General features: G+C 34.8%; 10 protein-coding genes and 1 non-coding gene across 11 annotated transcripts; 6 read left to right on the top strand and 5 right to left on the bottom strand. All coding sequences in view use genetic code 12, as the record gives it.

The window, feature by feature from the left end:
• Positions 1–248: 248 nt before the first annotated feature.
• Positions 249–2267, bottom strand: CAALFM_C110970WA (pre-rRNA-processing protein ESF1; the record flags this gene model as incomplete). Its single annotated transcript, XM_708831.2, has 1 exon — positions 249–2267. One exon carries the CDS (start codon positions 2265–2267, stop codon positions 249–251), a length of 2019 nt encoding a protein of 672 aa, XP_713924.2.
• A 444-nt stretch (positions 2268–2711) lies between these two features.
• Positions 2712–3477, bottom strand: CAALFM_C110960WA (uncharacterized protein; the record flags this gene model as incomplete). Its single annotated transcript, XM_019475149.1, has 2 exons — positions 2712–3368; positions 3439–3477. The coding sequence occupies 2 exons, from the start codon at positions 3475–3477 to the stop codon at positions 2712–2714; spliced, it is 696 nt and encodes a 231-aa protein (XP_019330694.1).
• Positions 3478–3667: 190 nt separating this feature from the next.
• Positions 3668–5149, top strand: CAALFM_C110950CA (protein kinase; the record flags this gene model as incomplete). Its single annotated transcript, XM_708832.1, has 1 exon — positions 3668–5149. One exon carries the CDS (start codon positions 3668–3670, stop codon positions 5147–5149), a length of 1482 nt encoding a protein of 493 aa, XP_713925.1.
• Positions 5150–5387: 238 nt separating this feature from the next.
• On the top strand, positions 5388–6106 carry ERP5 (Erp5p; the record flags this gene model as incomplete). The annotated part of the gene is made up of 2 exons (XM_019475148.1): positions 5388–5609; positions 5672–6106. 2 exons carry the CDS (start codon positions 5388–5390, stop codon positions 6104–6106), a joined length of 657 nt encoding a protein of 218 aa, XP_019330693.1.
• Positions 6107–6417: 311 nt separating this feature from the next.
• UBA4 (Uba4p) lies at positions 6418–7734 on the top strand (the record flags this gene model as incomplete). The annotated part of the gene is made up of 1 exon (XM_708836.2): positions 6418–7734. The coding sequence occupies one exon, from the start codon at positions 6418–6420 to the stop codon at positions 7732–7734; it is 1317 nt and encodes a 438-aa protein (XP_713929.1).
• A 64-nt stretch (positions 7735–7798) lies between these two features.
• CAALFM_C110920WA (transcription factor TFIIIC subunit) lies at positions 7799–9352 on the bottom strand (the record flags this gene model as incomplete). Its single annotated transcript, XM_708837.2, has 1 exon — positions 7799–9352. The coding sequence occupies one exon, from the start codon at positions 9350–9352 to the stop codon at positions 7799–7801; it is 1554 nt and encodes a 517-aa protein (XP_713930.2).
• Positions 9353–9574: 222 nt separating this feature from the next.
• CAALFM_C110910CA (uncharacterized protein) lies at positions 9575–11032 on the top strand (the record flags this gene model as incomplete). The annotated part of the gene is made up of 1 exon (XM_708838.1): positions 9575–11032. One exon carries the CDS (start codon positions 9575–9577, stop codon positions 11030–11032), a length of 1458 nt encoding a protein of 485 aa, XP_713931.1.
• A 524-nt stretch (positions 11033–11556) lies between these two features.
• tI(UAU)1 lies at positions 11557–11664 on the top strand. The gene is made up of 2 exons: positions 11557–11593; positions 11629–11664. It is a non-coding gene; the product is annotated as a tRNA-Ile (tRNA).
• A 367-nt stretch (positions 11665–12031) lies between these two features.
• CAALFM_C110890CA (uncharacterized protein) lies at positions 12032–12868 on the top strand (the record flags this gene model as incomplete). Its single annotated transcript, XM_708840.2, has 1 exon — positions 12032–12868. The coding sequence occupies one exon, from the start codon at positions 12032–12034 to the stop codon at positions 12866–12868; it is 837 nt and encodes a 278-aa protein (XP_713933.2).
• CAALFM_C110880WA (snoRNA-binding rRNA-processing protein) lies at positions 12865–14160 on the bottom strand (the record flags this gene model as incomplete). The annotated part of the gene is made up of 1 exon (XM_708842.2): positions 12865–14160. One exon carries the CDS (start codon positions 14158–14160, stop codon positions 12865–12867), a length of 1296 nt encoding a protein of 431 aa, XP_713935.2.
• A 472-nt stretch (positions 14161–14632) lies between these two features.
• On the bottom strand, positions 14633–15425 carry RPS17B (40S ribosomal protein eS17; the record flags this gene model as incomplete). Its single annotated transcript, XM_019475147.1, has 2 exons — positions 14633–15043; positions 15423–15425. The coding sequence occupies 2 exons, from the start codon at positions 15423–15425 to the stop codon at positions 14633–14635; spliced, it is 414 nt and encodes a 137-aa protein (XP_019330692.1).
• Between the last annotated feature and the right edge of the window lie 517 nt (positions 15426–15942).

Genomic DNA, 15942 nt, shown 5'->3' with positions numbered 1-15942 from the left:
GAAAAAGATACCTTCATTGAAGTTGAAGAGGGAAAATATTATAAAAAAATACATGTACTTTCAAATAAGCTTGTTATATAATTGATACTATATTCTTACAAACTGTTAAAAGGAATATTTTAAAAAGAAAAGCAATAAGAACACTGTTATGTGAAACTGGTTTGCATCAATGTGGAAACATACAGCAATTTCTGTGTCCATTTGTTCCCCCTTTATCTGCAATAAATCCTAGCCTCGAAAACTTAAAATTACTTGCTTTTGTTTCTTTTTTTGATCTTTTCTGCAAGTGAGTGAACATTATCATTAGATTCTAATTCCGATCTACTACGTTTTGAATTCTTGGTGGCATTTTTACTACTATTCTTCTTGTTTTTCTTATCCTTATTTCTGGCAGAACGTTCCTTCAAAATCTTCTTCATTGTTTCGGTTTTTTTGAACTCACTGTTGGTAGGGTCAATAGCATAATCATGGCTTTCAAAAACTTCCTTAAAACGAGGATCATCAAGGTTCGCCACAAACCCATCCTGTACCATTTCTTGATCAATCTTTTTACCTTTTTTGTTCTTTTTATTTTTCTTGTCCTTTTCTGACTTGATGACTTCTTTCATGCTGAAATGTTCATTGTTGTTTCCCTCTTGGTTATCCATCAAAATCAACTCTAATTCAGCCTTGGATTTTTCGTCCATATCTGGCATAGATTTACCTTTCTTGGAATTCTTTCTGTTTTTAGAACTCTTATCAGCTGAGCCTTCTTGTGAATTTGCAACTTCTTCAGTTTGTTTAGACTCCTTAAATTTGGCTAATCTCTTTTGACGACGCTCTTTTTCCTTTCTTCGGTATGCTTCAATTGTTGTCTCCTCCTTATCTTCTTCTTCGGCATTATTGCCCAGTTTGTCATTCAAACCGGGATCAAAAGTAATTTCCATATCCACATCATCATCATTTTCTTCTTTGCCAAATTTAGTGAGGGTATTTCCTAATAAACTTTGGTATTTATCTTTTATTGAACTATCCTTTTCCACTTCGCTTTCGTCACTATCACTAGCCAAATATGCCTTGAAATCATTCTCCTCTATTTCTTTCTGTGACAATGGTCTAGAAGACAAAGTGAGTCTTTCTTTAGGTGTTTCATCCCAAGTCAATTTAACTTTTGAATGCTGCAATGCATCAGTTACAAACGTTGAGTCTGGTCTGTATGAAGAGGGAATCTTGGAGCAGGTATCCTTAGCTTCGTCATCATCAAACTCCATATCATCTGGAACATATCTCAAATCAAAAATATTTGCTGTTGACTCGTATTCAGTACCATCACAATTTTGATAAATCAGTCTAGCAGTTTCAACCGAGTCACACTTAACCACTGCATAATAATATCTCAACCTTTGCAATTGATAACGACGCAATGCCTTGCTATCGTAATCTTCTTTTCCGTCATCTTCTTCGTATAACTTCCGAGTTATTTTTGCCAAATTGTCAGCGTCATTCACATCAACGTCTGATTCTATGTCTTCAGAATCAGAGTCCTCTTCCTTTTTTTTCTTACTTTTGAATAATTCCCTTGGTGGACCTTCGATCTCTTCCTTCTGCATTCGCTCTTTACCAAATTCGGAAGGATATATTGTGACAGATTTTATAGCACCACCTTTCGGAACAAATGACACAAAAGTGGCCATCAAATCAACAGCTCTGATGTTGTCCCAGTCCATATTTACAACGGCAAAGGCACATGTTGGCTCTGTGTCTTCAGGTTTGGTTTCCTCAATCTCAATATCTGATTCTTCTTCGTCTTCGACTACTCCTTCATTCTCCTCATCAGAGTCAGAATCTGATGATGATAAAGAGGATTCTTCATCTTCAGAAGAGCTCACTAACCCTTCTCCTCTTGCTCTGTCTAAAAACTGTTCCTCTTGTTGCAACTTTTCTGTGAGTGCTTGTAAATCATTATCTGATTCTTCACCTTCACTGGAGTCATCACTCGATTGTTCTTCTTTACTATCTTCTTCATGTTCGTAAAATTTACTCAAGTCATCGGATTCTTTCTTGATCTTTCTACCATATCTGTCAATTTTAACTTTCTTCCCTAATGCACCAGCATTCAATTTTTTCAACTCATCTTTACTGAATCTATCGTCAACTTTAACTCTCAAGTTCTTTAACTTGGGCATTTTGAATCTGGGATCATTATGAACCGACTTGAAACGTTCATCCTGCGTAATTGGTTTTCGTGGATTACTACTATCCTTATTATTGTTATTATTCTTAGCCATTATTTTGGAATTATAGATGACTTGTTATTGAATTATTTTTGGATAAAACCGAAAAAGGTGAATCAATTTTTTTTTTCAAAGATGCTCATCGGTGGATTTTCAGTTTCAATTTTTTTGGGTGCGGATTGCATAACGCGAATATCATGAGTTACTACAACAGTTCTAGTTATTGATTTTACAAGATTGGAGCTAGGTATCACTTGCATATTCTAGTTTACAATGATTGTATACTGTGAGAAACTCATGAGATATACATTTTTTGTCTAAATTATATATTCAAATAGCTACTGGTATACAAAACTGGTTCAAATAGTGATCTCAGGCTGTAATTTACATCAGTTCGCCAGTCTATAATGTGGTTAGTGCTTAGGTAATACACATACGGCACCAGTTAAATACAGACCTTTCCGATATACCAGGAGGGTAATTGCCAACACACACCAACTAATTAAATAAATCATCCAAATACTCTTTTGATCTTACTTCCAAATCAAATATAGCTTTTCTGAATTCTCCAAAGTATCCAGTAGCATTAGCAACTTCGTCTTCTTCCTCTTGTTCTAAACTCCTGCTAGATGTTCCGTTTTGGACGTCATTATATCTAGTTTCCATTCTGTTTTGTTTTAACAACGCCTTGGCAAATGATAATATCACCAAGGTGAAATACAAGCGTATGAAAGTGACACTTATGGTAGTTCCAAGTGTAATGAATAACTCTCTTGCAGCAGACGCTGATTGAGACGACAAAGTACTACTGCTCAGATCAGCTCCTGTTGATTTAATACTTCCTTCTTCCAGACTAAACCAAAAATATATAAAGTACAAAGTGTAAAGACTGCCAATGAAGGTATCTAAAACATAAACAATTGTTGCCAATGAAATCTTACGTAAATTTCTTGGTTTTGTCTTCAAGTTAATCAATGCCGATACATACACTGGAAGTGTAATGATAGCCAACAGATTATATAGCCATTGCCAGAAGTTAATTGGATGTCCAGTGAATAAAGACAAGATACCGTATACTCCGCTGGCCTTATTTAATATAGTTATGCCGAGTATTACCTCAACACCAATAAACAATGGAATCACTCCTAAGAATTTCTTAACGAATCAACATTGTGTTAGTGATGCTTGACAAGGTATGGATACAAACAAATGAAGTAATACATACAAGTGGCAACAAATGGTTGACATAAGTTGGAAGTGTCATCTAAGTTGGTTTGAAGGGTGGTTGTTTATGGATTGAAGGGTGATTTTTTGACTGGCTTTTTTCAAATGTTCGATCTAAACAAACGAAAAGAGATACAGCCAAAAGAGTGTAACGAGAAAAAAAAATTTCTTAGGCTTAAAAAAAAAATTTTGGCAACCTCATCAGGAATCTAACGGACAGAATATCAATAATGTCTTCAGAAGAAATTTTGCAAGGAGTAGAAGATATACATCTCAATACTTCTTCTGACTCAGATAGTGAATATGAACTTGAAGAAGAAACCACGACGAAAAGTTTGCCACTGAGCTCTCGTACTATTACCGAAAAGGAGGATATAGTCACAAAATATGCAGACAAAATTAAAACAGATCCAATCAAAAAGGGGCCAAAAATTACCAAGGATAGAGCTAACAGGGCTACAGTTGAACAAGTTTTGGATCCACGTACTCTTCGATTCTTAGCAAAAATTATAAATAAAGGTATCATTTCAAGAATTAATGGATGCATAAGTACTGGTAAAGAAGCTAATGTGTATCATGGGACTAGTGATGACCCAGATAACGATAGAGAATACGCTGTCAAAATTTACAAGACATCTATTTTGGTGTTCAAGGACCGTGAGAGATATGTGGATGGTGAGTTCCGATTCAGAAATACAAAAAATCAAAGTAATCCGAGGAAAATGGTTAAAGTGTGGGCTGAGAAAGAGTTTAGGAATTTGAAAAGAATTTATCAGAATGGAATACCGTGTCCTGAACCAATTGAATTAAAGTCTCATGTTTTGGTTATGGAATATTTGACAAAGGGTGATGGACAACCATCACCTAAATTGAAGGATTATCTGTTCAAAGATGTACAAGACATTGTCAACTATTATCACAAGATGTTGTTCTATATGAGAAGATTATACCAGGAATGCCGATTAGTGCATGCAGATCTAAGTGAGTACAACTCGATTGTGCACAAGGACAATTTATATATTATTGATGTTTCGCAATCAGTGGAGCCAGAACATCCAATGGCACTTGATTTTTTGAGAATGGATATCAAAAATGTTAATGATTTTTTCAGCAGAAGCAAAATAAATGTGTACCCTGAGCGTTTGATATTCCGATTTATTACATCAGAGGGGCATCTTTTGGGAATTGCCGATAATAGCGACCAAGAATTGGAAAAATATCTTGAGACATTGCCGTTAAAGACAGAAGATGATCAGGAAGTGGAGGATGAAATTTTTAGATCATTACATTTAGTTAGATCTTTGAATAATTTAGATGAGACGGACTTTCAGAAATTCTCTGAAGGGAAGGTTGATACAATGAAAGATCTTGTTGCCATGAAAGAAGGCGAGGTTGCATCTCCTGGTTTGCAAACTGCTAATGGCAACGAGGTAGATAGTTCTGAAGATGAAGATAATGAAGGCGTATCCGAGGAAGAGGAAGAATCCTCATCTGAAGATGATGATGATGAAGAAGAAGAAGTGGATGGTATATCCGAAAAGGAATGGGTTGAACGTGAACAAAATGCTCCAAGGGGTAAGAAATACGAAGATAAAGACGAGAAAAAGGCTAGAAAAGAGGCAGCAAAGTTGGCCAAGCAAGAGAAGAGGAAAACAAAAATGAAGAAACATATTAAGAAGAAGATCATAAATAAACGTAAAACAGGTAAATAGAGGTGTATTAATAATGTACTGGTAGTTATCATTGAAGAAAGCAATTGTAGTGTGTACTGTGCACAAAATTTACTTCTGGTTGATTCGTTCCATTTTACGCGTTGTTTGAAATTACGTGGAAGATCGAAAATTTTCAACAACAACCATTTTTTAATTTTCTATTTTATATTTTTTTTACCGAACGTTATTATTCGTCTTCTACAGACTTTCACAACAACAACAACAACAATACTATATCATGCTTAGTTTGTCTAGTAGTAAATGCGTTGCCGTATTGGTTATGCTTTTGCAATTATCCAATGCATTACATTTCTACGTTAAGACCGGGGAAACCAAGTGTTTCTACGAAGAATTGCCTGAGAATACTTTGGTTGTGGGCAAAATCGATGCTTACGAAAAACAAGATCATAGTAACGAATATTTTAAGAATCCAAATTTAAAGGTTCAAATTATAGTTGAAGTATGTACATAAGCTTACTATTCATTATTTTGGAGGATATTAATACTAACTATTCACAATAGGAAACATTCGACAATAACCATAAAGTTGCCAATCAAAAGTCTGCTCCAGACGGTGATTTTGCATTTACATCATTGGACTCTGGGGAACATAGATTTTGTTTGACACCAGTCTACAGCGATAACACTAATAATAAGGTCCATCGTATCTTTTTCGATGTTGCCCAAGGCTCTGCCAACGAATATGTCGACTCTAAATCAACTAGAATGGTGGATGATTTGACTGGTAAAGTGAATCAATTATATGATAAATTGGATAAAATACACTGGGAACAAGAACATATGAGAGAAAGAGAAGCTACCTTTAGAGACCAATCCGAATCTACTAATTCAAGAGTAGTTAAGTGGTCAATTGTGCAATTAATTGTTTTAGTGGGTACTTGTGTCTATCAATTACGCCATTTGAAATCGTTCTTTGTCAAACAAAAGATTGTTTAAGCGTATTGCTAGTGTTTGATTTATATTGATTACTTTTAATGTCGTATAGTTTCTCGACCAATTCAATGTGTAATTAAATAGTGAAAGTAAAACAAAATGTGCAGAGTATGAGTTTATATATACATGTCTGCCATGGCTTCGCTTACCAGTTTCTGATTTGTGTGATGTAGTGGGAATTATTGTCATCGATGTAATGACATCTGCAGATTCCCTCGCGAAACGAAAAATATGTATATATAAAGATGAGGAAAGAAAAATATAAACGTATCTCATTCAGTCTTCTTTTTTGATTGCAAATCATCTTTATAGACATGTCCGAACCTTCAAAGGAAGAGCTCCTTGCCAGAATAGCGCAGTTGGAACTTGAAAATGAGCAACTTAAACAGCAAAATGGCAAGAAATCCCAGCATGAACAGTTTAATAAAATCGATGATAATTTCAGTCTCGATGAGTATAAACGATATGGTAGACAGATGATTGTACCTCAATTTGGTTCCTTAGAATCCCAGATCAAATTGAAAAACTCTAAGGTGTTAGTTGTTGGTGCTGGAGGGTTAGGCTCTCCTGCCTTGCTATACTTATCTTCTGCTGGGATAGGAAAGATTGGAATTATTGATCCCGATACTGTTGACACCAGTAATTTGCACAGACAGGTGATACATAACACGGAAATGGTGGGCGAATTCAAATGTATATCTGCACAGAATTATATCAACAAGCTTAACCCTCACGTTGTTGTTGAAGTCTATCCTACAGCATTGAACAATGATAATGCGTTTGGCATTGTTCTGCAATATGATTTGGTATTAGATTGTACAGATCATCCTGCCGTGAGGTACCTTATAAATGATGTGTGTGTTTTATTGGGGAAAACCATTGTTAGTGGCTCTGGGTTGAAGTCCGATGGGCAATTAACAGTTTTGAATTTTGCAAATAGTGGTCCTTGCTATAGATGCTTCTACCCACAACCACCGTCACCGGATTCAGTTACATCGTGTTCTGATGGTGGTGTAATTGGCCCTGCAATAGGCTTAGTTGGCGTTGCAATGGCAGTAGAGACAATAAAGATTATAACAGGATACTACACCAAGGACAATTTTGTGCCCTTTCTCGCATCGTATTCGGCTTATCCTCAGCAACAGTTACGTGTATTTAAAATGAGAAAGAGACAAAAAGATTGTGCTGTATGTGGAGAAAATCCCCAGATATCTCAACGTATGATTGAGGATGGCACTATAAATTATAAAACATTTTGTGGAAGAGCAACTTTTGACCCTATTGATGACAAGTTTAGAGTATCACCAAAAGACTATGATAGTGTGGTTCAAAATAAGAAGAAACACATATTAATTGATGTTAGACCACGCGAACAATTTCAAATTACGCATTTACCAAATGCAATTAACGTTCAATGGGACCCTACATTCAGAAAAGCTGATGCTATAGAACAGTATCTACCAGATGATTCCACCAAAGATGATGAGATTTATGTTGTTTGCAGGTTTGGAAATGATTCGCAATTGGCTGCTAAAAAGCTTATAGGCATGGGTTACCCGAACGTGAGAGATATAATTGGTGGTTTAGATAAATGGAGCGATGATGTGGATTCGAAAATTCCAAAATATTAATTTTATCTATCTTGATTTTTAATGACTAGTAATTATATCCGCAAATTTTTCTTTATTTTTTATTCTATAGATATTTTGGATCCAACCTTTCTAGTAGAAGAATTCCAAGAGCGGTACCAACAGCATATGTTGAACTCCCCACTCTATTTTCGTTCCAAGCAGCTGCAGTTATATTCAGCTCGGTTTTCATCGAAGTCGGTAAGACAACTGCATCCTGATCTTGTATTTGAACATCGGCCAACAATGTTATAGGTTCATCTGGTTCCGCCAAGACTTTCCATATCCTCAATGGTGTAACTTTACTTAAGCTTGAATTGATCCCCAAAAACTTTTTGAAATAGTTCATAATACATATGTCTCCATTGGTAGCACCAGTGATAAGAAATGGATGGCCGAGAATTTCAGACACTTTGCATATCGTGTAATAAGCATCTGAACGGGCTAAGCTGATAAATGTACAATGGCTTGTCCTCGGGAACGCGATCTGAGACTGTTCTGCTTGGTTTGTGATTACAAAATTCTGCAATGGATAATTGAAACTAGGCTGAGTGTTGAGTTTCACCGTTGTTGGATACATGTCCTGTAATGGATTGTCATAGACAAATGTTATGCTTCGATGAGCGCCTGTGTGCGCAATACATAAATACTTGCCTGTGGGGTTCTGTATGCACATTAATGACAGGATTGCACTCCAGCATATTCCCATTTTGAAATTAGGTATATCTATATCATTGCCATTGTAGCGGAATGGAAGCATAAATTCGGCAATAGAACCATCGTTAGACCCAACAACCAATTTTTCGCTACCAATAAAATCAAATGATGTGATGTTGATTTTCGTAGAACCTTCGTGTAGTTTGTATGCAAGAGATGGTTCAGTAATGATTGAATACGGCGGTAGTGACTCTTCAATTTTAAATAGGTAAACATTTCCATCGGTAAACAACCCTGTCAAAACGCCTAAAATAGTCCCGTTACTTTGTATTGGGGCCCATTTGAGATTTGAACAGGCGCCAAATTCACTTGTAATCAACATGTTCTGTAATTTCAATTCGTTTTTATCAAAGTCATACTTCCAAATTTGAATTGCGGATTTCATATCGCGAATTTTTGATTTATTGAAAATGCTGAAATTAGGGTCATTGGCTTTGATCCCATTGACACTATTAACTAATGATACCGCAAAATAACTGCTGGTACTATTTCCATTTTGTGGCAACCATTGTATGCAAGTGATCTGCCCACCAACTGCTATTGCAAAGGCATTTCGTTTAGTGTGTTCTTGCAAATGAACTGGGGTTTCCGGAACCAAATCCACTTTAGTCGTGGAACTATTAGATTTTAAAGCTATAGGATTTGTGTATTTAAAGTTTTCTCTGACATAATCTTCATCAGTACTATCATATTTGGTATCGTCTAGGTTTAGCTTGTTTAGGGGAATCGAATCAAATTTCCTTGACCTTGAAGAGTATTTCTCCACTAAACTCTCATTAACATATGCAACATAATCATTCCAATCTTCCTTGTAATCATTGAGAAAATTAAAATGGTCGACATTATAACCATACTGACTTGTATACTTCAGTCTAAAAGTTTTGTCTTTCTGTGGCTTCCACATAGTTGAATGTTGTGAGTTACAATGACTTTGCACTTATGATCTTTGTTTATATTTTTCCGCCGAGGTTTGTTTTGATGATGATGATGATACTCTCCAAAAAAAAAAGTAGAAAAAAACAATCAAAATACTTATTAAAACTTGGTTTTTGGCTAGTCATTTGCAAAACCAACCTTTGAAGATCTTGGAATATATATAGTTATATGGATTAGTTGTTGTCATTCAATGGATTCTAACTCATTTATAACTAAGGGTGAAGGAGATCAACCACTGCCGTATAATTCTACAGTTGATGAATCAATACTAAATGAAGTCTCCTCCGAGAATAATGAATTGACACCAAAATTATCTAGGGAGTTGAACGACAGCGATGATTCTCCAAAGAGAAAGAAGAAGAAAAGGTCACTTTTGGATGATGATTTCTTTTCATTAGCAGGATCATTTGAGAAGAGAAAGAAGAAACACAAGCACAAGCACAAACAAAAGGAAAAAGAAAAGGGAATCGATGTGCAAGATCAAGTGATTGAAAATGATGGGTTGATAGAAGTTCCGATACCACAACTGACAAAAGTGTCTACTGATAAAGAGATTTCCAGTGAATTGGCTTCTTCTCAGTCAGATATACCGAGAAAGAATATAAATACAGTTCAACCAGAGATTTCTCTACTGCGATCAGTATCTATTACTCCACCGTTGGTCGATAGGAACAAAATAAGGAAGGAGGTAATGAGTAGACTAAATAAGGAACATATGCGTAGCAAAATTCCTGATATGGAAGACTCCGAGGAAGAAAGCGATCACGAATTAGAAGAGTTGTTGAAATTGAAATCACAAATGCCAAAGTCGCAAACTGAGTTATCACCAGAGACTTATACATTTGATGATGAAAGTGAAAAGAAAAGAAAATATATTGTAAGAGTAACGTCCAAGTTACCTGCGGTTCATAATCAAACTTTGGAAGTGGACTTTGGAACGAAAGGATTGAAAACATTTGAAAAGATACTAAAGGCTGCAGTTGATTATTTCAAATCAGCGTTGATGTCTGTATTGACGCCGCCTCAGCTATCGAGATATAGACCAGAAGCCGCCAGTTTGGTTTGGGTTGAAGGTAGGAAATTAGTCCATCCATTTTTCACACCGAAAACTTTACGTGTACCACCACCAGCAGAGTTCAATCCACTTTTTGAAAAAATCGAAAACATGAAACCTACCATTATTAAATTTTTCTTGATCCCAAAAGAATACGATACTACCTTTATGCATATATACCCAGAGCTTCAAGCTAATCGACCTATTGAAGATGCAATTGAGCCAATCGAAATTTCTGAAAACGAGTTTAATAGCAATGAATCTGATGCCAATGAAGAGGAAGAGGAAGAGGAAGTTGTTGCTCAGGAGAAACAGCCTACATCAAAAGCACCTTCATCCGAGGAACCTGTTGGTCCTAACTTATTTGTTATCGGACTTAAAGGTAAAGATAACAAGCGTGTTGAGGTTAAAGTCTCTCCTGAAACACAATTAAGGAAGTTGCTTTCATATTATTTGAGGCATAAAGGGTTGAGTGAAGACACTGTTGATTTGTCTAAAGCTAAGCTTATATTTGATGATGAAGAAATGGATTTGAATGATACGGTGGGTGACACAGAGTTGGAGGAAGATTACGAAATACAAGTTGTCATTTGAAATATATAGTATATGTTAATAGTCTATTTGTAATAATACCATAATTAAATGTAAAAGTTGAATTATTTCTGAGAATACCTTTTTTTTGATTTGATTTTCGCAACAAATTCTAATCAAAATTAATTTCTACTATCCTTGAATGACAGATTAGATTATAGAAGCAATCACACTAATAAATAACTTATTGACATGATTTAACTTACAATATTAATAAAATAACATACTTTTGTAAGCTGATCTATCGACCAGATCGTTGAATTGGTGTTAAACTAAAAAAAAAGAGAATCATACGACAACTCCACACGATCAATGTTTTTTTACAACACATTACAAAAGACAGTTTGCAATGAAGAAACTAGACAATAACTGAAGATTTATTTAACAAAATATAAGGCAATAAATATCTAAATGTTGTAATATAACTTAGCTATATATATTTGAAACAAAACAGCCATTTGCCTTTAATTAATTTACAAGCTATGTGATTTGACTTAATGAACTAGAATCACTTTTTCTTTCGCAAAGCTCCAGTGGCGCAGAGGTTAGCGCTTCGTGCTTATAGAATTATTCACTATGCCAAACGCACAGTCGTTGAGACGCGACGGTCGTGGGTTCAAACCCCTCCTGGAGCATTTTGCATTTCCTTATTTTTTTGCATGTTTAATGCAATTTCAGTTTTTTTGTTACACTACAAATCATCATCTTTCGATTGTAGGTGGTAGTGTATTAGAAAACTACTATATCATATTTATGTAACTTATGAAATTCATCAACTTTTTTGCAAATTACGTGTCGTGTTTGGTGGTATAAATCAAACCATAATTTAATGAAGGTGAGAAAACAACAAAAAGAAAACAAAAAAAAAATGACAACAGAGAAATGTAAAAAAAAAGACAACCAACCAATCTAGGAGAATACAAACAGTTTAGTTTCTTCTTTTTTTTGCATTGGTTGTTTCATTTTTACCGGTTTTCAAATAAGTTTCATTAATCATTCAATATGAAATTGTCAGCAGTAATATTTCTTGGATCGTTATCACTCACCCAAGCAACTGGTTGGTATCCTGTTAATTCGAAACAGGAGATTCCTAGTGAGATTGTTCCATACACAAAGGGCCAGGAAGTATCGTTTGGATGCATCCAAAGAAACATCGATAATGGTGAACACAAATTTGATGAAAAAGAAAATATCATATACGGACCATTCCCAACATGTAAAGAAACAGGGAAACCATTGGCATTCAAATATGGAATAAATGAAGATATAAATTGTACCATTCAATTTACGGACGAATTGTATCATTTATTTCAATTATATTTGCACGAAGATGCTCCGTTTAGTTGCAGACTACCATTATCATCTGATGTTTTACTGATCGAAAAAGGAGGTGCATCAATTCCATTGACTTTCAACATTAGAGGAGCATTATCGGAGTCTCACATTGATATTGACCATTCGATGAATGTACTCATTACCAAACCAGCTAACAATGATCCAAATCAGTTTACATTTGTAAGTGCTATAGCATATGGTGCCGGAACAAATACTACAAGAGCAGTTATTGGAGACCAAGTGACAATGACTTTTGCTGTCAGATGGTTGGATCAATTATCGCCAGTGAATTCAAACGGAGGACAAAAATTACCATATCAAGATGGGTTTTACAGATTTCCAACATCATTTGTGCCAATTAGTTATTCATTATTCTATTTCTACTTATTATTAACAAGTTTTATATCAGGGATCGCAATGATAGCATTTTCTTATAAATGGATTAGTCTTAAAATCACAAAACACAAATACATGCCAGTGGATGACGAATCAAAACAAGATTAATTAACGGTACGGCATTTTTTGATAATTGCTTTGAGCAAAGCATCGATTTTTTGGGAGGGATGCTCTTTGTCGTTGAAGAATTGAGTATTTAATTGGTTAATAAACATATTAGTCAACATGTCCCTTTCTGCACCATCTTGTAACTTGCGTTTATAGGCAATAAATTTGTTCACAGCTAATTGCAATGCCTCCGCCAAGTTGTCACTGTTGACAGTGACAGCTCTGATTGGCAATGTTATATCAGTAAGTAGTGTTCTTAAATCATTGGCATATTCCCTTTGAATGTAGTTCAACACATGCAAATACAAGTAATCTCTATTCAAATCAGGGAATTTGTCAAATAATGCTAAGAATTTCCCAACAATTTCAAATACCTTGTCATCGGGCTTGATTGCTGTAGAATATTTTGGTATGGACTCAAGCAAAGCCGGGATACATAAATCAAATATAGTTAACACCACATCCCCTTTCAAAGCAGGGTTTGTTTCTGGATTCCCTAACATATTCATATCAGCTTCCGGTAACAGATTCAATTGATCCTTTATTTCCTCAGTGCTAGGTAATTCTATTTTATCACCAGCTAACTCGTCGCCATTATCATCTGATTTCTTGATTTCTTGTTCTAATTTTGCTTCTTCGGTTTCCATTGCTTCACGTTGTTGCTTTTCAGTGATCAATCCCAAAACTTTCCTTCTCGCTAATAACTTCGAGATATAAGTTAGTTCAAATTGGGCATAGTTTAACCATAACTCAAGTGATTCCGAATTCAATCTCAATCCTCTTTGGAATAAAACTCTGGCACCTTTAGCATTACCATTGGTCTCAAACTCATATTTGGCAGCTGATAACCACGCATTAATGTTTCTTGGTTGTAATTGTAATAATCGAGAATATACTTTATATATCACTTTGATGGCACCATTTGATTTTGCAAATTTCAAGTATTGGGACCATAACTCAGTTTCTCCAGGATATCTTCTCGTTGCTCGATCGAAAATAAACATAATACGACGAGTTCCTGCCCAATCACTTATACTGGGTTTAGTTTCAATCATTCCCACTTTGCTTAATCTATTATATCTCTTTTTACGCAATTTTTCAAGGTTTGTTTCAAATTCAGTGTATCTCAAAAAATCTTTTGGTTTACAACCACGTCCAGTGATTCTATGTTCGAAATCGGTACGTCTTCTCATAATCATGGTGATTTCATTTTTATCGAAAAGTCCTTTAATCTTGAGATCCTCTAATTCTGGAACTGATTGTTCCAAATAATATCTAATTTTTTCAGCCATGATGTAGTTTTGAGGCGGGAAGAAAGTTGTTGAAGATGTGTCAAGATAAGTTGTTGAAACAAGTTCAATTTTCACTCACAAATWTTTTTTTTTTTCAAGACTGTGAGATGAGATATGCTAAGAAAATGCCACTATATTTTTCTGAGTCTAGTTACTTACTCTCATACGAATACATTACATATCCAAATAGTAGTTACCGGGGTACTTATTAGTTTAATCACATTGAGTTCAAGATCAAGATCAAGTACAACTTACAGTTGGTCTACGCTTTTTCATACATGTATATATGACATGAATTTTTTTGTATTATTTTTCTTTCTTTCTTCTTTCGTACTTAATACTATATAACATAATACCAACAGGAATAATAAAAGAAAAAGAAACAATTAAATAACTAGAATTACATTAAATTACCCCAGAAAGAATTTGATTTTTATGTATATGATCGTAATGAAAACTCAAACAATCCGATTTAGTTTCTTTTAGCAAATCTTCTTGGACCTCTTTGAGCAGAGATTGAAACAGTTTGAACTGGAATCTTGAAACCCAAAGATTTGACCAAATCAGCAGTATCAGCATCAATTTCTAATTGACCATTAGTGTGAGACAAGTCCAAAGCAGAAACTTCTGGAACGTATTGATCTTTTCTTTCTCTTTCTTCTTCTTGTAATTTGAAAGAAATACCTCTAACTGGACCTTTTTGAATTCTCTTCATCAAGTGGGTGGTGTAACCAGCAATCTTGTTTCTTAATCTTTTAGATTGAATGACAGCGATTTCAGAAGTCAATCTTTTGTTAGTTTCGAAATCCAAAGTCAATTTTGGGTAAAATCTTTCAATCAAAACCTTGGAGGCTCTCTTAACAGTCTTAGTTCTAACACGACCCTATAATAATTATTAATTTGTTAGTATTACAAAACGAATATCTAGATGATGTCTGATACTTTTCCCTTATTTCTAGTGCTTTTCTTAACGTCACAAGATTAATGTTAAAACGGACTTTCCTAGTAAAGTTGAAGTAAGAATCAAAACTGCAATAGTTCTGTACTACCAATGTAAACTAGTCTGTTGAAATAGTCATCTTTCAATTAAGTGAATACACTGAATTTTATTAAAATTTTTTCCATGTCAAAACTTCTTGGTGTACTTGTAGATACTCTTAGTCTGACAATCTTATTATCATGATCGACTTCTTGATTCTGGATTCAATAGTTCTTTAAGTCTTAGAATAGGGAAACGTATGCATTGGTGGTTTCAAACATACCATCTTTGTTGATTATTTGCTATATTATACTATTATTCAATATCAAACAGAAAGAATTTTCAAAATTTGATACTACTGATTTTTTCTGTGTATACTCAATCCAGGTGCGACAAAAGAGGGACGTGTACACTAGCACAAAAATACTTGATAGTGTGTGCGTCTAACAAAGTTGGAAAGTATGAGCTGGAAAAAAAAAAGGACACCAGACTGAGAAAAAAAAAACAAAAAACAAAACTGCATATAATTGAGTCAGGTGAAAAGCTTCAAATTTAGGGCTATAAACCTAGCAAACCCACTCACGTGATGTAAGTGCATTTTTTTTTCTTTCGTTTTTATCACAAGTTTTCTTTTACTCAGAAAAACACAACAGTGGGATCGAAAGCAGAAAAAAAAGCGATTGCTTGGGAGGGCAAACAAACCATTATTGGACAACATAATTATCAAAATATCATCACTTTTTGAACGATTTCCTAATATTTTATTACATATAATTCATATTTGGCTGTACATTATAGAGCAT

Source organism: Candida albicans, chromosome 1, assembly GCF_000182965.3.
Source record: "Candida albicans SC5314 chromosome 1, complete sequence".
Taxonomy (NCBI): domain Eukaryota; kingdom Fungi; phylum Ascomycota; class Pichiomycetes; order Serinales; family Debaryomycetaceae; genus Candida; species Candida albicans.
The sequence above is the reverse complement of the archived record's forward strand: the minus strand, read 5'-3'. Positions and strand labels throughout refer to the sequence as shown.